Below are 25204 nucleotides of genomic sequence, written 5' to 3'. Positions count from 1 at the left end.
TAAACTGGGTGGTTCGAGCTCTGAATGATGATTGGCTGAGAGCCGTGGTATATCAGACCGTATACAAAGGGTATGACAAAACATGTATTTTTATTGCTCTAATTACGCTCGTAACCAGTTTATACTAGCAATAAGGCACCTCGGGGGTTTGTCGTATATGGCCAATATACCACGGCTAAGGGCTGTATCCAGGCACTCCACGTTGCATCGTGCTTAAGAACATCCCTTAGCCGTGGTATATAAAGGCTAATATTGGCTATATACCACACACCCTCGTGCCTTATTGCTTAATCCTGTCATCACCCTCCTTCTCCCCTTCCCTCTGTCCCATATCGGCCTTGTAATGTAGCCTGTTACCTCTTTAGGTCTCTTTGTACCCTCCCATATCTGTTGGCTAGTGCTTTTCATTAAGGGCCTTCACTCAAGTAGCAAGCCAACACCTAACTATGTTCATCAACTCATGAAGTACATTGTTCTGTCAAAGGGGGCTTAAAAATATGCCAAACAGAGGCTATTGGTGTCTGGGCAACAGTATGGTTAAGGCTGCATCCTAAACATTGTGAGTGCAATGTATATAATTATCATTCCTCCTCTCCCATCTGGCCCGGTCAAACACTGAGCTGGTCAGGGAAGAAGAGACTGAGATTGGAGAAGAGAACATTTGTGCATATAACATTTTAGTCATTTAGCAGACGCTCTTATCCAGAGCGACTTACAGTTAGTAGATTCATCTTAAGATAGCTAGGTGAAACCACATATCACAGTCATAGTACATTTGTCCTCAATATAGAAGTTATCAGCAAAGATGGTGCTGGTAGAACAAGATAAGTGCAACGTTTCTGAGATATAGAATAAGAAGGCTAGCTGAGGGGTACTGCTACTCACCTGGGCAGCTGCAACCATGACACCCACAGTGGGGAGTAGTCATCGGTGTGTGGCAGCTTTGCAAGGTTCTGCTTGGTGCTGTCGGTGGGCGAGTGTGAGAGGCAGGGTGGCGAGGGGAACTCTGGCTGGCTCTCCTCCGGAGGCCTCATCTCCAGGACCTTGAGCACCACGGGGGAGGTGGTGTTCTTCAGGTTGGCCACAGCCTCGCCCCGCGTCACCCCCGTCAGGTCCAGCCCGTTAACGTTCAGCAGGATGTCACCTGCAGGCAGAGGGGAGGACAGAACACAGCACCACTCAGCACAGTGTTGTTGCCCTGACCACTGTCTGATTCTGATGCCTTTCAAAAGCAAAAGTTCCCAGGGACAAGGACTCATCTCGTCTGCCTATTGAATATTCAATCTTCTCTCACAGGAACACAAAGCAGTGGGACCAAATAACTTCCAGATAATCAAAGTGGGCTTAGAAAGTGCTGGACACATAGCACTGCACCGCAGCACACTGCACAGCCAGCTGCTATCTGGAGTGGAGGCTCGCTCAAAGGACAACATCCACCCCCTTTGATTAGGATGCACTATGCAAATTCACACACACGCGCTAGGGTACAATCTGGTTAATTATTATGTAGACAGCTGTATACACAAACATATGCATGTTACTGATACACACAGGAATGCACAGGAATACACACTCAGAATTATGCTTTTGATAAAGGCTAGGGGAATAACACTAAATATCATACACACATCCTCACTCTCTTTCTCTCACACACACACACACACACACACACACACACACACACACACACACACACACACACAGATGTAGAGTATTGTGTATTCAGAAGAACAGACAGGTGGTACACCCTGGTCTGGTCTCTCTGTACTGTGGTTATCTGAGGCGGATCCCTAGGATGAGTAGTTCTGGGTTTAAATGCCTCCACTGCCCTTTGATGTCTGGCCCGGCACAGAGAGCTCCCTCAGATGTTCTGACATCCCACACCCAGACACCCAAACACACACACACCTATACTCTCACACACGGCAGTATATAGCCGTAACAGGCCTGCCACAAATGTGTCCAATCATTTTGGGAGTCTGTTTGTGTTTGGTCTATTTCAGAGTTGACTGATTTTGTATAATGAGCTGATAAAATGCAGCCTGTCATTTCCTCTGGAACCTTCTTAACAAAATCTGAGTGTGGTGTGTGTGTGTGTGTGTGTTATACTTAATTTGGCGAGCCCTGAACAGTAACCATCCCTGCGTTTCCTGTTGAATAAATAAGCTTGGTAATGAAACAGGAATTTGAGTGTTTCTTCTCAATCACACTGTCTGTTCTACACAAGGGACATGTCACACACACATGACACCTGTCTGCAGTACCAGCTCTGGCATCATGAAGACCAGCAGGGACTGCATGGAACAGAATAACCATCAAAGTCAATATTGGAGCAATTCAGGTAAATATTAGCTAAATTCCCTGCCAGAACATTGGATTTGATTTACTGTATGACTGAGTGAGAGTGAAAGAGAGAGAGAGACTGTGCCTGAGTGTGTATAATTGTATGAGTGTGTGTGAGACTGTGATGTTTAAGGTTTATCACCAGGCTGGTACCTTTGCGGATGGATCCCTCCTGTCCCACCACTCCGTTGGGGTCCACGTTAGTGACGTAGACAGGGAGGTCCCAGCCGCGCGAGGACATGCCCCCTGCCACTGTCATCCCCAGGGAGTCATGGGGCTCCTTGGCCAGCGTCACCGTCTTCTCATAACATGCCAGCTTCTCACATGAGTCCTGCAAAGGGGACAAGACAGAGGGGAGGGCTGCAATGTGAGAAATGTTACGGGTTAAACTGTAATAGATGTGTGTTTACAATAGAGTGTTTATCGGTGTTGTTTGTTTGCATCCAGTGTGTTTTCTTGTGTTTTGTGTGAGAATGTGTGTGTGTGAGTGTGTGTATTTTTGTGTCTGTAATTGTATCTCTGTGCCTGTGTTCAAATGAAAGAATTGTACAGTATGGTCCTGTTTTTCTTCCAGTAAAACAAGGATTGCTGACGGCCATGGAGTTCCTTCCTAGGCTTGGCTTGGTTTCCCTCCAACAGACACAAACACAGCCATAGAAGCCAACTTCATTAAGACCAATATTAAAACACGATATGAAGCCAGCTTCATTAAGGGGGCAGTGTAGTTAAACACGTGATTTCCAGTTTTTTATGATATTTCCACATTTGGAGGTCGAAATAACACTCTGAAATTGTGAAAACAATGATAATGCCTTTTTGTGTAAGAGCTGAGGCACGTTCAACAAGGGGAATAGTTCGCGAAAGTTTGCTAATGTTAGCTTAAGCTTGTGAACATCTTTTTTTTTTAAATGCAGTTTGTGGCAAACGTTCGCACACATAAGCTAACAGCCCGAAGAGGTAGTGCGCGGTGAACAGAAAATTGACAGGGTTTAAGTAAATGTATATTATTTACATACTGTATGTATTGAATAACTACACGTAATAGACATTATATGAATCATGTATGGTTTTTCTTCATTGCTTCTATTTGTTTTTCTCATTGGTTTAGTTTTTCCATCTTATTTGACCCTCGGCGAGGCGAGGAGATGCACAACAAGATTGTCGGACTACTGGTTTGAAAGGTAGTTAGCCGGCTACGCCAACTTGTACAGTAGCCTAGCTACTATCACAAAATCATTATAGCAAGTGTCTCATTACTTAACTAGATACCCAAATGTTAATTTTCTTGTTGATCAAGAATTGGATATCGATGATGGAGAAAAGCCTAGGTGAGGATTAACGTTAGCTACATTATGTTACCTAGCTAGCGTAATAGTTTCCCCTTTCATCTGTGGTTAGGTATTACACAATATTGTTGTCAAGTTATGAAGACTAGTTATCTATATCTGGATTTAACACAGTAGCTATGTATTAGATAACTCGATCACCTTGAGGCCCCATACGGGGGAGGGGGGGGGGGACATGTAACTACATTCACACAATCCTAAAGTTAACAATTAAGAGGTTAAATAAATCTGATCCTGTATCAGTGGTTAGGGGAGGCTTGGTTCTTCTCAGGTTTGAACCTGTCCATGCACGTAGCTCTCAGACCAGTCTCTCTGTCCAACACAGACCACTGCATCGTTTATACTATGCTTTTGCATCTAAGATGTAACTCGGTCTCGCATCTTGCGTGTGTTTTTACTCAGGTATAAGGCTATCCTCGACAGGCATACGAAAACCGGCCAAGGAGGAGTTCTTGTTTCTTTGTTCACTGACACACATCCCAACACCTCCACCTACATACACCTGCAGACCAAAATATTCCTACTTACATCCACAAAAACTGCACACCCAACTCTTACCCTCCTCATACTGACACACACCCCAACACCTCCACCTACATACACCTGCAGACCACAAAATTCCTACTTACATCCACAAAAACTGCACACCCAACTCTTACCCTCCTCATACTGACACACACCCCAACACCTCCACCTACATACACCTGCAGACCACAAAATTCCTACTTACATCCACAAAAACTGCACACCCAACTCTTACCCTCCTCATACTGACACACACCCCAACACCTCCACCTACATACACCTGCAGACCACAAAATTCCTACTTACATCCACAAAAACTGCACACCCAACTCTTACCCTCCTCATACTGACACACACCCCAAAAACTCCACCCACACACAGCCACGAGCACATACAGCACCCAACCTTCACATTCCTCACACTGACATCCACACACAGCAATGAGAACCTAAAAGGTCAACCAAGAAAAGTGTGACCGCAACCATCGAGGCGAAAATTAAGGAAATGCTCAGCCTGCAGACATAGCAACCAGATTCAGCAAGACAGGAACTCTCGCTTGGAAAAGTTTACTCATGCTTTGCAGCGTCTCCAAAATTGAAGTAAATAGTTTTTGTTGAATGAGCAGTAAAAACAGTTTGAGTGAGCAGTGATTTTTAATTGAAGTGAATGTTTTTTTTCAATGAGCAGTGATTGTTGTTGATGCAAATTCGTTTTGGAATAAGCAGTGAGTATGTTTTAAAGTCTAGCAAATACATTTATTTAATGTTTCAAAATTGTATATTCGTGTTATTTCATGAATACAATATCATTAAAAAAGTATTACACTTTCTCTATCAGTTATTTTTTTGTTCTCTATGCAAGTTCATTCTGGAATAAAGTTAGTCTATTACATTTTTATTTATTTAATCTAAACCATTAAAAGTGCTATTTCTTTAAAAAATGGACACCAGAACAATTTTCTCCATTGTGCAACAACAATTATTTGATTGTTTAGAGCCCATTTTGTTGTCCCTGTTCTGGGCAGCCTGGTTATGTAGGGCCACTCTGTTGTCTGCAGGATTAGGGGCTGGCTCGATGTTACGTGCCTGTGCCACAACATAGTCCTCATCCAAGTCCTCTGTGATGCCCTCATGGATGAGGGCCATTTTGTGGAGGGCACAGGCACTGGCGAGGATATCTGGAATCTTCTCCAGCAGCAGCATGTCAAGATGTTGGAGCCTCCTCCAAATGCACTTTAAGAGGCCAATGGATCTCTCGATTTGGACTCGGGCGGAGCTGTGGATTGCATTGAATCGCTTGTGGTCGTCCACTGGGTGACCATTATCCCTGAATGGGACAATAAGATCCAGGCTTGGGGGATAAGAGGGTGGGCATCTAGGTGACGTCGCTGGTCCTGTTCACCCTGCATCATGCACAGAACAAGCATTTCCCCGCAATGTTGGCTGTCTCATACAGCTTGCAGCTGGAAGCTGGGCTGGCCTTTTCCGTTAGTGTAGGCATCCCGATGTTCGGAGGGCCCCCTGATGGTAATGTGGGTGCCATCTCTGCACCCAATCACACCAGGGAACCCTCTGATCCCCTGGAACCCAGACTCCAGAACTGAAAACTGGGTGGGTGTTGGCCACTTGAAGTAGGTGGGCATCAGCTGGTTCTGGCCATCTACTATTTGGAGCAGTTGGCCAACAGCCACAGAGAGGATAACATACACTCCTCCAGTCGTTCTCCTCTGTATGGAACCAGAGGGATGAGTTCCTCACACAATATCTGAAAAACAGCCAAATTGGATTTTGTCATCTTAGAGTTTTGTCCTGCCTTTGTTCTGTGTGTAAGACAGGGAAATAGCAATGATACAATGATGTATTATTCATTATAGGCTACATTGTACTTATTTTTTTTCCAATTTTAATTATTTCCCCTTTGTGCAACTGTCGATAGATAAGGGGCCATATAAATAATATGCTTAATGTACAGCCTGGTTAGTTGACTGTACACCCCACCCACACAGCTGTCTGGTTGGCCAATTAACTAAGAGTCTGGGATGCATTCGTGCTTATAGATAACGTTAGCTAGCTACATCATTGGGGATTTTTGTGACACAACTTTATTTAGGCTAGTTTAATCAAAACAAAGAGATCATCAACACATGCAAATTAACTGCAAGGTTTCTTGGAACATCATAAAATGAGAGCGAAAGGCAAAGTCGTTGTATCGAGGGATGACTTCCTCCACATAACCCTTAACTCTTCCAATCGGATGCTCACTTTTTCTTGTCAATACACACTCAAATAATTTCTGTTTTACCAGAAAGAATCTGTTGAAAACAAATATAGTTCGCCGTGAGCGTTCACAAACAGAAGTCTTGTCGAATGCACCTCTGTTTGAACAAAAACATTTTTTCAGGTGGGATGGAACTTTTGTCCCACCTCATGTCACAATGTGATCTGGTTATAATAGACCATTGTAACGTCGTATTGGGTAGACCAAGGCGCAGCGTGATTTGGGTTCATCATAATTTATTTGAATGTGAACCAGCAACAAAAACAATAAAGCGAAACAAACAAACGAACGAACAGCCTTGTAGGGCTCAAAAGCAACAATACAAAAACAAGATCCCACAAACAACAGGTGGGAAAAGGCTACCTACATATGATCCCCAATCAGAGACAACGATAGACAGCTGCCTCTGATTGGGAACCATACCAGGCCAACATAGAAATACAAAAACTAGAGTACACATAGAAATAATAAACTAGAACACCCCCCAATCACGCCCTGACCTACCCCACCATAGAAATAAAGGCTTTCCCTCAGAAAAGCCTCAATTTGCCAGGGCATGGACTCTACAAGGTATTGAAAGCGTTCCATGTTGACTCCAATGCTTCCCACAGTTGTGTCAAGTTGGCTGGATTTCCTTTGGGTGGTGGACCATTCTTGATACACACAGGGAACTGTTGAGCATGTTCTTGACACACTCAAACTGGTGACTACTACCATACCCCGTTCAAAGGCACTTACATCTTTTATCTGGGCCATTTACTCTCTGAATGGCACACATACACAATCCATGTGTCAATAGTCTCAATGCTTAAAAATAATTATTTAACCTGTCTCCTCCCCTTTATCTACAGTGATTGAAGTGGATTTAACAGGTAACATCCATAACGGATCATAGCTTTTACCTGGATCCACCTGGTCAGTCTATGTCATGGAAAGAGCAGGTGTTCCTAATGTTTATTTTTCATTAAATAAACACAGACAGTGATTTATTAGACATACAGTGATGATTTACAATAAAATGACAAAGACTGCATGGGGGCTTTAAGACCAATATTACAACACAATATAAAGGTCTGGTTAGATTTAGTCTAAATATGATCTATAGTCCTGCTGAAGGTGGCTTAGCTTATCTCAGAACGATAATATGTTGTTATTGTTGCTACCTGCTATCTCTGCAGGGTTCTTTCTATTACAGCCTCATTCTCTCTCAACTAGCTTTGATTCCAAGGACTGTACCTGAAGAATACAGTACCACTCCACTCTGGTGTCACACATTCTCCAGTTTTAACAATGTGTCTGAGAGAATTAACACCTCAAATAGAGAAAGCGAGACGAGAGCTGTGAAGTTGATCATTATCAGAACAACGGAATTCGTCAGCTCCAATAATGAGCTGGAGAAAATCCTGTTTAAGCGTGGAGGTGTGTAAATCCTGACTATGTTTTCTTCATGGATAATAAGCTCAGAGAGAGAGAGGCGGCTGCTCTGGGCAAACACACATGGCACTCTGAGAGGAGCGGAACACTTTGGCACAGTCAGGAATGACACGCTCCTCTTTGATGGAAGAATAGTACGGCTCAGGATCATTTTCACATAAAAGGGAATATTTAACATGAGAAGAAGAGGCAGGAATACAAAGAGCTCTTTCAGTCTGCATTACAGATTGCGCAATATAAATGTTAAGGTAATTTCCGATTGAGACGACATATGCAGCGTTTCCCGTAAATGCAGTCTCCGCTAATGCAGGAACATTGCCTTTCCATTTCAATCAGGCTATAATGCTGAACTTCCGCAACACGGATTGAATAGAGCTCAAAGTCTGGGGTTTTAGTGTGTGTATAACCTTGTCATGACGGTGACCTCTTTGGGTATAGCAAGCCCATCCCCCTCTCCCTGCCTCCCCCTTTCCTCCTTCAACTAGGTTTCTGTGGTCAGAGAGACGCCGTAAATTCCTGAGAATCTCCTCATGGACACACAGTATAGAGAGAGTAGAATTTCATGGAGAACAAAGGAAATCCTTCCACCTCACAGAACTTGAGGTACGAACAAATATCATGTTCCGGAGAAAGTATAAAAGATCGGTGAAGAATCCAGCTACGAACTGGTCCGTTTGTCACAACTTGGGGAAGCTCATGGGAGACGGTGTGGCTACATTACCATAGCGCTGTTTATATAATAGCCCCAGATATGAGGTTTACATCTAATTGTTGTATAAGATGAATGAGTGAGTATGATACTGTTTACACAATTTTACAATGTGATTTTGGACTGTTTAATGAAGGAAAACTCAAAAAGGGAATTGGATTTGAACTAAATCAGAGGACAGCCCCTGAGCCCAGTTAGGGTCAGACATCCTGGGACAGCCTTTTCTGCCATTCCAAATAAAAACCCCACTCGAGTTTTCGATCAGCAGACCGAGCTTACCTCAATTACGAGATGGCTAAAGGTTGCAGACCATGTTTTTCTCCATTAGGAAGACAAAGGTTGTAGACCATTGCTGAATCTTTCAACCATACCACGTGGTTAAATTCTTAGACTATCGATACCGACAGAATAAGATTTTTTGATTTTAATTACTAGTCTGCAGCTAGGAATTCAGTATCATTGAACACGAAGAACGACAACCGCCGAAACATCCAGTCTATAACGAATGTCACTCTGAGCAATCCACTCTAACCACAGCCGAGAGAGAGAGGGAGAGAGATGGACAGTTCTACAAAATAAATGAACTTTTCACCAGCAATCAAGACGACACACCGAGCGTAAATATATATATTGATTGCAATTGTTCCCGAATGAGTGAGCGTTCATGTGTAAAGGATTAGCATTTCAATTGTTATAATTATCACTCTGTAGTGACTTCTTAGTCGACCCCCATTCCCCTTTTGTCTCCTATCATTTCATGTAACCACATTTACCTTGTTTGTTTGTTTGTTTGTTTATGCATTTCTGTGAATTACTTAGTTAGTAATAAATAAATGATTTAAGACACTTGATGTATGGATGACTCATAGTGAAGACTGGGTTCGTGCAGATAACCAACAATTTACGACGTTTGGAATGAGACTAACGTGAGGTAAAGTAAATAATTCATTAATTCGAAGACTAATTGATCAGATAAAATATCAGAAAAGTTATTTTACGAAATGATAACTTTGTAACCTGTGCCCCGACCTCCTAGTTAATTAGTTACATGATTAATCAGTTGATTGCATAATAACTAATTACAGAGAATCTTTGATAAAAACTATCAGTCTTCAGTTAATGATAGTAAAGACATGACAACCTCAAGAAAAGCTCTTCAAACAAACCTGTGTCTGTGTTTTTGTGTTTTTTTGTGTGTGTGCCTATGCTTGTGCGTGCGTCATGCATTTTATGAATTGCTAACCAGTAGCGTATGCTCCATGTCCACTGGGGAGTATGGAGGGGGGCCGTCCATGCCCCATGGAGCCTCCTGCAGAATGTCAGGCGTGGGTAAATAGATCTGACGAGACACTATGAAGTGGACCTGCTCCTCACTCGCCTACAGGAGACAAACACACAAACACAACCAAGCTCAGAACCAGACAGACACACATAGCAATTAAAAAAGAATGACAAACTAAAAACAGTCACTTTGTAGAAGAATATCATGGTTGAGCCCCATAAATAAACATTGAATACAGCTTCACTGAAGTTGATCCAGATATCCAAACTTCACTGCCACATAACTAGACTCAGACACAGAAACTATACCAGCTCAAACAGGCCCATCTTGCTCATCCCAGATGCTGTATTGAGGGTAGAGTATGAGCGGCAATTCCATGATAATGGAACGCTTTGACAAATTTCTTTCACTTTAAAATCAATGCCAAAAGGCATTAATTTCAAAGTTTAACAAACCATACAACTCCATTCACAAGGACTAATTTTTAACAATTTAGACTAACATTTACAAACATTTATTTTGTGGAAGAACTGTGTAGAAGCAAATTTTAGTAACAGATTTATGGTCAAATCTCCCTTAGGTTTTTATGTGACCACATCTGCAGAAATAATGTGTTGTAAGCTACTGTATGACATGGCACCTTGAGTTTGAAAGAAAAATAGTTTTGTTATTTTACGACAGTAAGTGAAGTGGGCTTACACCCGGTTATGGAATTACATCATGAATTGCATTCATTTCTGGTAGATGTTTTCTAAGACCCCGTTTCCATCTGTCTATTCAGAAATCCAAGCCTTTACTTATGCATATTTTGTCAGTTGGAATTGTATGTATCGATGCCTTAATTTCTCCCTTAGCTTTCACTTGACACCCAATTTGATATAATCCTATGAGCTTCACATGTTGGTGCTCATACATAGAAATGCCCTGAGGTAAACCTGTGGACCTTTTCTACCTCCTCCTACCAACCCCCTAAGACAGCTCAAGGGGAAAGAAATCACCCACACAGAGCTTGGCCAGGCAGTAAAATATGTTAAACATTTATTACCCCTGAGAGGTTTACACAAATAATAAACATGTGTGGTGTACAAAACACTCTCACTCACACACACATTTCAATTGCACCCTTTTACTTGCTTCAGGAAGCAGCCTGTTTAGTGTCACTCTCACCCACATTTTCTCTTCTCTCTCATAATACTGCAGTCTTTCTGCTGCCCTCACCTTCTCACTATGACTTATTCAATTTCAACTCAAAAACTCACCTTTAAACTTATTTTTCTAACAATCTGTATTTCTCACCTCTCTACAACCTTTCCTCTAACTTTCTTTTTCATGCTCTTTATTACTTTTTTTTCTTTTGTCTCTTTTTCAGGCTGTATGTCCACCCACTCACACAGTGACTCACTCCCTCATTCACTCGGATGAACATGCACACTCTCGCACACACACACTCACAGGCACATGCACACACATTCGTGAGTACACACACACAGCTCGCCCTCCCGTGTTGCTCATTTGAGAGTGCCTGTGCTCTCTGTGCCGCAGAGCTACCTCCTAAATTACCCAGTCCAGCTCGTTAGCGCCTTAATTTGACTAATTTAATCGGTTTCCAGACAGTTCTTAATCTCTGACAACAACAGTCTGCTGTGTGCCATGTTGGGTCCTCAGAGAACCCCAATTGCAAACCAGTCTCCTCAGACAAAAACACAGAGAGCACAGCTACAGCTACATCCCACAGTCAACCAGAAACACACCACCGCAATTACCCAGCATCCACCAGGAAGCAGAGCCTCAGCCAAGCAGTAGAGCAGCGCCCAGTCGACCACAGACACACAACAATTAACCTCAATGGACAGGGACAAAGCCAGCCAACAGAGTGCAATTAACCAGAACTACACACCACTATTATCCATAATATCACAGGACCCAGAGACAAGAAATACATACCATTACCAACCATTGTAAACCACAACCAACCAATGCTCCCTAACCTCTAGACCCTGCAGACTTACCTGGATGAGTAAAGCGGCGTGTTCTGGCGCTCCGTAGTGCAGGTCGTGTCCGTTGATGGCGAGGATGCGGTCGTTGACGCTGAGCTGCCCATCGTGTGCCGCCAGGCCTCCCTCCAGCAGGTGGAAGATAAAGACTCCATGTTCCTCTGGTCGTCTCACCAGCTTGATGCCCAGCTGCTCCTCTGGGGTGCTCTTAGCCAGGACCACGTGGATGCTGTCGTCCCTCAAGGGCTGGCCATGGGGGAGGCCATGAGGTGGGTAGCCCCCGGCTGCGTCGTGGGGGTGCCCGTGGTGCCCCGAGTGTGAGCGGTAACGGTGACGCTGCTCTCTCAGCACTGTGAGTCGCAGCAGCTGGCAAGGCTGTTTGAGTGTGGCCAGGGCGTAGCAGTGGGGCACATTGCTGATGTCTATGCCATTCACCTGAAGATGAGAGGGAGAGGTGGAGTTAAGTCTCAGATTATATGCTGTGATGAGAAATTCAAATACACAACACATACAGGGAAAGGGGATGCCCAGTCAGTTGCACAACTGAATGCATTTGACCAAAATATGTCTTCACATTTAACCCAACCCCTCTGAATCAAAGAGCTGCGGAGGCGCCCGGGGAGCGAGCAGAACGGCAAATTTTTCCACCTTGCCAGCTCGTGGATTCGAACCAGCGACCTTCCAGTTACTGGCCCAACATTCTTCACCACCTGCCGCCCCTCAGTCACATACATGGCGAATAGTACTCCACCTTACTTTGAACAAAAACTGACCTTGAGGATCATGTCTCCGGGCAGCAGGCGTCCGTCCCGGGCGATTACCCCCTCCCTGTAGATGTCCTGGATGAGGATACGCACCAGGGGGGTCTCGTTGCCCCCCACAATGCTTATGGCCAGGGGCTCCGAGGGCTCACGGTTGATCTTAATACTGGTGACCTCACCATCAGGGATCAGGTGATGGAGCTGGGGTAGAGCCAGCACTGAGAGTGAAGGAGGGAAATATACAGTACCAGTCAAAAGTTTGGACACATCCACTCATTCCAGGGTTTTTCTTTATTTTTATGTTTATCAAATCTATGAAATAACACATATGGAATCATGTAGTAACCAAAAAAAGGTTAAACAAATAAATAAAATAAAAATTACATTTGAGATTCTTTGAAGTAGCCACCCTTTGCCTTAATGGCAGCTTTGTCTAGTACTGTATAATAAATAAATAAATATATATATAGAGAGAGAGAGGGAGAGATAATGAGGGAGAGAGGGAGTGTGAGAGAGAGGAGAGAGAAATAGAGAGTGAGAGAATGAGGGAGGAAGAGAAGTTGTGTGTTACTCTGATTTCTATGATGAAAAGGAACTCTCACAGAGGCAGAATGCAAGGCCAAGGAGAAAGCAAAAGAAACAAAGAGAGAGAGAGCTAGAAATAGACAGAGGGAGGAAGCCAGAGAGGCCGCGTAGAGAGGTTTAGCGTTGAAGCAGCTGTCTCTACTCCCCCAGGTTAGCAAAACAAGCTTGTACAAGCCTAAGGGGAAAATCCACTTGGCTGATCATCCTTCCATATGTTTGTATCATTAGTCACATATATCTATATGTACCAAGTATGCTTGGGAAAAACCTGACATTGACTTTTCCACAAGGTTATTGCTTGGGTGGAGATAAAATCACACACATGTTTACACAGATACACACTGACTGTACTGACAGAGAACTGAGGTATAAAGTTCCCACAAATACACAACCACAGCCTCATACTGTACACACTACCGTTAAAAAAATTGGGGTCACCTAGAAATGTCCTTGTTTTTGAAAGAAAAGCTCATTTTCTGTCCATTAAAATAACATCAAATTGATCAGAAATACAGTGTAGACATTGTTAATGTTGTAAATGACTATTGTAGCTGGAAACGGCTGATTTTTAAAGGAATATCTACATAGGCGTACAGAGACCCATTATCAGCAACCGTCACTCCTGTCTTCCAATGGCACGTTGTGTTAGCTAATCCAAGTTTATCATTGTAAAAGGCTAATTGATCATTATGTTACCACAGCTGAAAACCGTTGTCCTGATTAAAGAAGCCATAAAACTGGCCTTCTTTAGACAAGTTGAGTTTCTGGAGCATCAGCATTTGTGGGTTCGATTACAGGCTCAAAATGGCCAGAAACAAAGAACTTTCTTCTGAAACTCGTCAGTCTATTCTTGTTCTGAGAAATAAAGGCTATTCCATGCGACAAATTGCAAAGAAACTGAAGATCTCATACAACGCTGTGTACTACTCCCTTCACATAACAGTGCAAACTGGCTCTAACCAGAATAGAAAGAGGAGTGGTAGGCCCCCAATGCACAACTGAGCAAGAGGACAAGTACATTAGAGTGTCTAGTTTGAGAAACAGGCGCATCACAAGTTCTCAACTGGCAGCTTCATTAATAGTACCCGCAGAACATCAGTTTCAACGTCAACAGTGAAGAGGCGACTCCGGGATGCTGGCCTTCTAGGCAGAGCTTCTCTGTCCAGTGTCTGTGTTCTTTTGCCCATCTTAATCTTTTCTTTTTTTTGGCCAGTCTGAGATATAGTTTTTTCTTTGCACCTCAACTCACAGGTGCACCTGTGTAATGATCATGCAGTTTAATCAGCTTCTTGATATACCATACCTGTCAGGTGGATGGATTTTCTTGCCAAAGTAGAAATGCTCACTAACAGGGGCGTAAACAAATTTGTGCACAAAATCTGACAGTGTATGGAACATTTATGGGATTTTTTTGTTTCAGCTCATGAAACATGGGACCAACACTTTACATGTTGCGTTCATATTTTTGTTCAGTGTAAATGATCCTTATATCTTCTTCTTTGTGCTATTTTTTAATAATCACACAAACTCAGTAAAGTAATCTGATTACTTTCACTTACTTTCCCTTTAAGAGGCATTAAAACAGGGGTGTCAAACACATTCCATGGAGGGCCTAGTGTCTGCTGGTTTTATTTTTTTCCTATAAATTAAGACCTAGACAACCAGGTGACCTCAATTAATCAATCGAGTACAGCGGAGAAGCAAAAACTCGCAGACACAGAAAACTTCCCTCCGTGGAATAAGTTTGACACATGCATTAGAAGAAAGCTTACCCTGGCGTGACGTTTTCATAACTGTGTAAATCTCTCAAGGACAAGATTACTTTTATTGTTATATTTGCCTGTATTTACCACCCAAAGATGACATTTTAATTAGCTGCTAAAGAACTACAAATGTCATGATGATCTGGATAAGACTGCCGAATCGAGGCAAGGTTAGCTACATCTAATGTTAGCTACATTAGTAGTGTAAAATGGGCTAAATGTCTTTAACTGGACAATTCTGTGAACTGCCTTGTGCTCTACATCTATCAGCCGTTCTACAGTGCCTTCAGAAATGTCACTGGCTTACACACAATACCCCATAATGTCAAAGTGGAATTATGTTTTTCCCATTTTTTTTACAAATTCAAGTCAATACGTATTCAACCCCTTTGTTATGGCATGCCCAAATAGGAGATAAAAATGGTTAAACAAGTCACATAATAAATTGCATGGACTCGCACTGTGTGAAATAGTATTGTTTAACAGGATTTTTGAGGAAGGAAACCGCTCAGGGATTTCACCATGAAGCCAAACAGTTACAGAGTTTAATGGCTGTGATAGGAGAAAATTGAGGGTGGATCAACAACATTGTAGTTACTCCACAATACTAACTCAATTGACAGAGTGAAAAGAAGGAAGCCTGTACAGAATACAAATATTCTTAAACATGCATCCTGTTTGCAACAAGGCACTAAAGTAATATTACAAAAAATGTGGAAAAGTTTTTGTCCTGAATGCAAAGTGTTGTGTTTGTGGCAAATACAATACAATACCACTCTCCATATTTTCAAGCATAGTGGTGGCTGCATCATGTTATGGGTATACTTGTTAACCTTTTTGGGATAGGGGGCAGCATTTTCACTTTTGGATGAATAGCATGCCCAGAGTGAACTGCCTCCTACTCTATATGGATAAAGTTGCACTTCCTACGGCTTCCACTAGATGTCAACCGTCGTTAAAAACTTGAAGGAGGATTCTACTATAAAGGAGGGGCTCATGAGACCTATTTGAGTCAGTGGTCTGGCAGAGTGTCTCAGGCTCGTGATGCACGCTCCCGACAGAGTTACCTCTCATTCCAGTGCTTTTCTTCAGACATAGGAATTCTCCGGTTGGAACATTATTGATGTTTTATGTTAAAAACATCCTAACGATTGATTCCATACATCGTTTAACTTGTTTCTACGACCTGTAACGGAACTTTTTGAGTTTAATTAGTGGGCTGAACACGCTAACAACAAGTTGCTGTTTGGCCATAAATTATGGACTTTATGGAACTTTATGGAACAAATCAGTCATTTATTGTCGAACTGGGTTTCCTGGGAGTACCTTCTGATGAAGATCATCAAAGGTAAGTGAATATTTATGGTGTTATTTCTAACTTCTGTTGACTCCAAAATGGCGGATATTTCTCTGGCTGGATTGGGCTCTGAGCTCCGTTCTCAGATTATGCTTTTTCCGTAAAGTTTTTTTGAAATCTGACACAGCGGTTGCGTTAAGGAGAAGTCTATATTTAATTCTGTGATTAACAGTTGGATCTTTTGTCAATGTTTATTATGAGTATTTCTGCAAAATCACCGGATGTTTTGGAATCAAAACATTACTGCACGTAAGGCACCAATGTAAATTGAGATTTCTGGATATAAATATGCCCATTATTGAACAAAACATACATGTATTGTGTAACATGATGTCCTATGAGTCTCATCTGATGAACATCATCTAAGGTTAGTGATACATTTTATCTATATTTCTGTTCTTTTTGACTCCTTTCTTTGGCTGAAAAAATGGCTGTGTTTTTTGACTTGGCTATGACCTAACAATCATATGTTGTGCTTTTGCTGTAAAGCATTTTTTAAATCGGGCACGATGGGTAGATTAACAAGATGCCTTTTGCACACATTGTATATAGACTCCCCCTTTGTTTTCTACTGTGTTATTGACTTGTTAATTGTTTACTCCATGTGTAACTCTTTGTTGTCTGCTCACACTGCTACGCTTTATCTTGGTCAGGTCGCAGTTGCAAATGAGAACTTGTTCTCAACTAGCCTACCTGGTTAAATAAAGGTGAAATAAAATTGGACTTATTAATGTGTGAAAGTTACATATTTCTAAAAAATATTTTTGAATTTCACGCACTGCCTTTTCAACAGAATGTTGTCGAGGGGTTTCCCTAGCGGAACGCCTGCACTAGAAATGAAGGACTTGGGAGATTTTCAAGATAAAAAAAAGCGGAATGTAGCTAAGCACAGGAAAAATTCTAGAGAAAAACTTGGTTCAGTCTGTTATCCACCAGACACTGGAAGATTAATTCACCGTTCAGCAGGAGAACAACCTTAAACAGACGACCACATCTACACTGGAGTTGCTTAACAAGAGGACAGTAAATGTTCCCGAGTGGCCGAGTTACAGTTTTGACTTAAATCAAAACTGTAAACTGGTTGTCTAGTAATGAGAAACAACGAAGTTGACAGAGCTTGAAGAATTTTGAAAAGAATAATGGGCAAATGCTGCAAATTCAGGTGTGAAAAGCTCTTAGAGACTCACCCAGAAAAACTCACAGCTTTAATTGCTGCCAAAGGTGCTCCCACAAACTATTGACTCAGGGGTGCGAATACCTATGTAAGTTAGATATTTCTGTATTTCTTTTTCAATACATTGACAAACATTTCTAAAAACACGTTTTCACATTGTCATTATGGGGTATTGTGGGCAGATAGTTGAGATAAACAAATATTTAATCAATTTTGAATTCAGGTTGTAACACAACAAAATGTGGAATAAGTCAAGGGGTATTACACTTTCTGAAGGCACTGTATCTCTCAATCTCTGCCTCCCTGCTCATTCTCTCTTTCTTTCTCTCTGGCCAACTCTCTTCCCCTATCTCTCTTGTTCCATAGCCCCAGTCCCTAGTTCTAATCGCGCTGCAGTTTCTCCCTTCCAAAGTCAATATTTTCTCTTCATTGCTTCCAGGGAGAAGATCACATTCTCTCTCTCTCTCTCTCTCTCTCTCTCTCTCTCTCTCTCTCTCTCTCTCTCTCTCTCTCTCTCTCTCTCTCTCTCTCTCTCTCTCTCTCTCTCTCTCTCTCTCTCTCTCTCTCTCTCTCTCTCTCTCTCTCTCTCTCTCTCTCTCTCTCTCTCTCTCTCTCTCTCTCTCTCTCTCTCTCTCTCTCTCTCTCTCTCTCTCTCTCTCTCTCTCTCTCTCTCTCTCTCTCTCTCATCATAAACATTACGGCTCATCCTCCACTACTCTTCATGACTCCTTCCATCCCTCTCATTCTCCATGGTCGTCCTGTATACTGCATCCCTCTGAAAATGATCCTGTATGCCTCTGAAATAGTTTCTGTATGCCTCTGAAAATGATCCTGTATGCCTCTGAAATAGTTTCTGTATGCCTCTGAAATAGTTTCTGTATGCCTCTGAAAAAGTTTCTGTATGCCTCTGAAATAGTTTCTGTATGCCTCTGTATTAGATCCTGTATGCCTCTGAAATAGTTTCTGTATGCCTCTGTATTAGATCCTGTATGCCTCTGAAATAGTTTCTGTATGCCTCTGTATTAGATCCTGTATGCCTCTGTATTAGATCCTGTATGCCTCTGAAATAGTTTCTGTATGCCTCTGTATTAGATCCTGTATGCCTCTGTATTAGATCCTGTATGCCTCTGAAATAGTTTCTGTATGCCTCTGTATTAGATCCTGTATGCCTCTGTATTAGATCCTGTATGCCTCTGAAATAGTTTCTGTATGCCTCTGAAATAGATCCTGTATGCGTCTGAAATAGATTCTGTAATAAACACAGTAACCCTCTACAAATCATGTATTGCATCACAGGCCTGCTATTAGACCCATGGGCTAATAGCAGGTGAGGAGGTAGAAGAGGGACCAGCAGCTCTCTGTCCCTGTCCCCTGGAGGTCCCTCTCTCTCCTCCAACCTAGTCCACAGGCAGCCAATCTCCCATCTGATCACTCTCTTCTGTTCTGTTTTGTTCTGAGGGACCAGTGGACTCTTATGCAATGTGCAGCTGAATAATGAAAGGAACATATGTTGGTGAAGTTACGCTGCGGGGATATCAGCAGTGTCACCTCAGCACAGAGCCAAAGGATCTGCTCACAAATAAATGCACAAAAAAACTAACACAGGCAGACATTTACATAAACACAAATCAATGGAAGCACAGGCATGCACATAGACACAAAAATGCACTGAGCTCAAACACACACACACGCACACCTAAAACCTCTACAGGGAATCACAAAAACTTCAGACACAGCATAAAGAGCACTGACATCATACGGAACTGAACACAACCCCCACTGACGTCACACTGAACTGAACACAACCCCCACTGACGTCACACTGAACTAAACACAACCCCCACTGACTTCGTACTGAACTAAACACAACCCCCACTGACGTCACACTGAACTAAACACAACCCCCACTGACGTCACACTGAACTAAACACAACCCCCACTGACGTCACACTGAACTAAACACAACCCCCACTGACGTCACACTGAACTAAACACAACCCCCACTGACGTCACACTGAACTAAACACAACCCCCACTGACTTCGTACTGAACTAAACACAACCCCCACTGACTTCGTACTGAACTAAACACAACCCCCACTGACGTCACACTGAACTAAACACAACCCCCACTGACGTCACACTGAACTAAACACAACCCCCACTGACGTCACACTGAACTAAACACAACCCCCACTGACGTCACACTGAACTAAACACAACCCCCACTGACGTCACACTGAACTAAACACAACCCCCACTGACTTCGTACTGAACTAAACACAACCCCCACTGACTTCGTACTGAACTAAACACAACCCCCACTGACTTCGTACTGAACTAAACACAACCCCCACTGACTTCGTACTGAACTAAACACAACCCCCACTGACTTCGTACTGAACTAAACACAACCCACACTGACTTCGTACTGAACTAAACACAACCCACACTGACTTCGTACTGAATTGAACACAACCCCCACTGACGTCACACTGAACTAAACACAACCCCCACTGACTTCGTACTGAACTAAACACAACCCCCACTGACATCACACTGAACTTAACACAACTCCACACTGACGTCATACTGAACTAAACACAACCCCCAATGACATCATACTGCTATTAACACAACCCCACTGACTTCATACTGAACTACAAACAACCCCCATTGACATCATACTGAACTAAACACAACTCCACACTGACGTCATACTGAACTAAACACAACCCCCAATGACATCATACTGAACTAAACACAACCCCCATTGACATCATACTGAACTAAACACAACCCCCACTGACTTCGTACTGAACTAAACACAACCCACACTAACGTCATACTAAACTAAACACAAACCACACTTACTTCATACTGAACGAAACACAACCCCCACTGACGTAATACTGAACTGAAAACAACCCCCACTGACGTAATACTGAACTAAACACAACCCCCACTGATGTCGTACTGAACTAAACACAACCCCCACTGACTTCGTACTGAACTAAACACAACCCCCACTGACATCACACTGAACTAAACACAACTCCACACTGACGTCATACTGAACTAAACACAACTCCCAATGACATCATACTGAACTAAACACAAACCCCACTGACGACACACTAAACTAAACACAACCCCACTGACTTCATACTGAACTAAACACAACCCCCACGGCTGTCTTACTGAACTAACCACAAACCCCACTGACTTCATACTGAACTAACCACAAACCCCACTGATGTCTTACTGAAATAAACACAACCCCACCTAAGTCATACTGAACTAAACACAACCCCCACTGACGTCATACTGAACACAACCCCCACTGACGTCATAGTGAACTAAACACAACCCCCGCTGATGTAATACTAAACTAAACACAACCCCCGCTGACGTAATATAAACTAAACACAGCCCCCACTGACATTATACTGAACTAAACACAACCCCCGCAGACATTATACTGAACTAAACACAACCCCCGCTGACGTAATATAAACTAAACACAGCCCCCACTGACATTATACTGAACTAAACACAACCCCCGCTGACGTAATATAAACTAAACACAGCCCCCACTGACATTATACTGAACTAAACACAACCCCCGCTGACGTAATATAAACTAAACACAACCCCCACTGACATTATACTGACCTAAACACAACCCCCGCTGACGTAATACTAAACTAAACACAACCCCCACTGACATTATACTGAACTACCCCCACTGACATTATACTGAACTAAACACAACCCCCACTGACATTATACTGAACTAAACACAGCCCCCACTGACATTATACTGAACTAAACACAACCCCCGCTGACGTAATATAAACTAAACACAACCCCCACTGACATTATACTGACCTAAACACAACCCCCGCTGACGTAATACTAAACTAAACACAACCCCCACTGACATTATACTGAACTACCCCCACTGACATTATACTGAACTAAACACAACCCCCACTGACATTATACTGAACTAAACACAACCCCCGCTGACGTAATACTAAACCAAACACAACCCCCACTGACATTATACTGAACTACCCCCACTGACATTATACTGAACTGAAAACATCCCCCTCTGACGACATACTAAACTAAACACAACCCCACTGACTTCATACTGAACTAAACACAACCCCCACTGACTTCGTACTGAACTAAACACAACCCCCACTGACGTCGTACTGAACTAAACACAACCCCCACTGACTTCGTACTGAACTAAACACAACTCCACACTGACGTCATACTGAACTAAACACAACTCCCATTGACATCATACTGAACTAAACACAACCCACACTAACGTCATACTAAACTAAACACAACTCCACACTTACTTCATACTGAACGAAACACAACCCCCACTGACGTAATACTGAACTGAAAACAACCCCCACTGACGTCATACTGAACTAAACACAACCCCCACGGCTGTCTTACTGAACTAACCACAAACCCCACTGACGACACACTAAACTAAACACAACCCCACCTAAGTCATACTGAACTAAACACAACCCCCACTGACGTCATACTGAACACAACCCCCACTGACGTCATACTGAACACAACCCCCACTGACGTCATACTGAACACAACCCCCACTGACGTCATAGTGAACTAAACACAACCCCCGCTGATGTAATACTAAACTAAACACAACCCCACTGACTTCGTAGTGAACTAAACACAACCCCCACTGACATTATACTGAACTAAACACAAACCCCACTGACATTATACTGAACTCAACACAACCCCCGCTGACATTATACTGAACTAAACACAACCCACGCTGACGTAATATAAACTAAAAACAGCCCCCACTGACATTATACTGAACTAAACACAACCCCCGCTGACGTAATATAAACTAAACACAACCCCCACTGACATTATACTGACCTAAACACAACCCCCGCTGACGTAATACTAAACTAAACACAACCCCCACTGACATTATACTGAACTCCCCCCACTGACATGATACTGAACTAAACACAAGCCCCACTGACATTATACTGAACTAAACACAACCCCCGCTGACGTAATACTAAACCAAACACAACCCCCACTGACATTATACTGAACTACCCCCACTGACATTATACTGAACGAAACACAACCCCCACTGACATTATACTGAACTAAACACAACCCCCGCTGACATTATACTGAACTACCCCCACTGACATTATACTGAATTAAACACAACCCCCACTGACATTATACTGAACTAAACACAACCCCCGCTGACATTATACTGAACTAAACACAACCCCCACTGATATTATACTGAACTAAACACAACCCCCGCTGACATTATACTGACCTAAACACAATTCCTGCAGACGTCATACTGAACAATTCACAACCCCCACTGACTTCATACTGAACCAACCACACACCCCACTAACGTCAAATTGAACTAAACACAACCATCGCTGACATCATACTGAACTGAGCACAACCCCCACTGAAGTCATACTGAAGTGAACACAACACCCACTGACGTCATACTGAACTATTCACAACCCCCACTGACATCATACTGAACTCCACACAACCCCCACTCATGTCATACTGAACTAAATACAACCCCCACTGACATACTACTGAACTAAACACAATTCCCGCTGACAGAGTTAAGCACAACCCCAAGTGACGTCATAATGAACTAAATTTAACCCTCACTGACTTCATACTGAACAAAACACAACACCCACTGACTTCATACTGAACTAAACACAACCCCACTGACGTCATACTGAACTAAACACAACCCCCACTGACATCATTCTGAACTAAACACAACCCCCACTGACATCATTCTGAACTAAACACAACCCCCACTGACATCATTCTGAACTAAACACAACCCCCACTGACATCATTCTGAACTAAACACAACCCCCACTGACATTTCTCTCAACAAAAAACAACCCCCACTGATGTCATATTGAACTGAGCAAAGCCCCCACTGACGTCATACTGAACTGAACACAACCCCCACTGACTTCACACTGAACTAAACACAACCCCCACTGACTTCATACTGAACTAAACACAACCCCCCACTGACATCATACAAAACTAAACACAACCCCCACTGACGTCATACTGATCTAAACACAACCCCAACTGGCTTCAAACTGAACTAAACACAACTCTCACTGACATTATACTGAACTAAACACAACCCCCACTGACTTCACACTGAACTAAACACAACCCTCACTGACTTCACACTGAACTAAACACAACCCCCACTGACTTCACACTGAACTAAACACAACCCTCACTGACTTCATACTGAACTAAACACAACCCCCACTGACATCATACAAAACTAAACACAACCCCCACTGACGTCATACTGATCTAAACACAACCCCAACTGACTTCAAACTGAACTAAACACAACACTCACTGACATTATACTGAACTAAACACAACCCTCACTGACTTCAAACTGAACTAAACACAACCCTCACTGACATTATACTGAACTAAACACAACCCTCACTGACATCATATTGAACTAAACACAACCCCCACGGACATCATACTGAACTAAACACAACCCCCATTGACATCATACTGAACTAATCATAACCCCGACTGACATCACACTGACCTAAACACAATTCCACTTACGTCATACTGAACTAAACACAACCCCACTGACTTCATACTGAAAAATACACAACCCTCACTGATTTAATACTGAACTAAACACAACCCCCACTGACATTTCTCTCAACAAAAAACAAGCCCCACTGACGTCAGACTGAACAAACACAACCCCCACTGACATCATATTGAACTGAGCACAGCCCCCACTGACGTCATACTGAACTGAACACAACCCTCACTGACGTCATACTGAACTAAACACAACCCCCACTGACTTCATACTGAACTAAACACAACCCCCACTGACATCACACTGAACTAAACACAACCCCCACTGACTTCAAACTGAATTAAACACAACCCCTGCTGACGTCATCCTGAACTAAACACAACCCCCACTGACGTCATACTGAACTAAACACAACCCTCACTGAGGTCATCCTGAACTAAACACAAACCCCACTGACATCATACTGAACTAAACACAAACCCCACTGACATCATACTGAACTAAACACAAACCCCACTGACATCATACTGAACTAAACACAACCCCCACTGACATCATACTGAACTAAACACAACCCCCACTGACATCATACTGAACTAAACACAACCCCCACTGACATCATACTGAACTAAACACAACCTCCAATGATAAAACACAGCATACAGAAATGTCATATGGTTCAGAAAAATTTACCACACAATCATTCACTCAAACAAACACACGCATACCTTCCTGCGGCACACTGGCGTTCCTGGCATTGTCTCGTTCCTCTGCGGTCTCATTCGACACGGATGTGCCGCTCTTGGTCCTCCGCAGGACACTGAATGCGCGGTTCAACCGCCTGAAGGAGCGGCTCCTGACCGAGGTGCGGTCATAGTTTCGGACTGAGGGGACAGAGAGACAGGGGCACACTTTATAGAGCAGCTCTGTTGTGATTGAACATGCCTGGACAAGTCTCTGAGCCTGC

General features: G+C 42.9%; 1 protein-coding gene across 5 annotated transcripts in view; it reads right to left on the bottom strand.

The window, feature by feature from the left end:
- The window catches only part of LOC109902717 (E3 ubiquitin-protein ligase LNX-like), an 88314-nt gene that overhangs the window by 3873 nt on the left and 59237 nt on the right, over positions 1–25204 (bottom strand). For all 5 annotated transcript variants that reach the window (XM_031785820.1, XM_031785819.1, XM_020499312.2 and 2 more), the window contains 6 exons: positions 24966–25121; positions 12684–12889; positions 11926–12345; positions 9878–10012; positions 2497–2674; positions 886–1144 (listed from right to left, as the gene is read on the bottom strand). In XM_031785820.1, the coding sequence (XP_031641680.1) occupies positions 886–1144; positions 2497–2674; positions 9878–10012; positions 11926–12345; positions 12684–12889; positions 24966–25121 (1354 nt within the window). The remainder of the gene's footprint in view (positions 1–885; positions 1145–2496; positions 2675–9877; positions 10013–11925; positions 12346–12683; positions 12890–24965; positions 25122–25204) is intronic.

This window comes from Oncorhynchus kisutch, linkage group LG13 (genome assembly GCF_002021735.2).
Source record: "Oncorhynchus kisutch isolate 150728-3 linkage group LG13, Okis_V2, whole genome shotgun sequence".
In the NCBI taxonomy this organism is placed as follows: Eukaryota; Metazoa; Chordata; class Actinopteri; order Salmoniformes; family Salmonidae; genus Oncorhynchus; species Oncorhynchus kisutch.
Note: the sequence above shows the minus strand (reverse complement) of the source record. Positions and strands in the feature narration are given on the sequence as shown.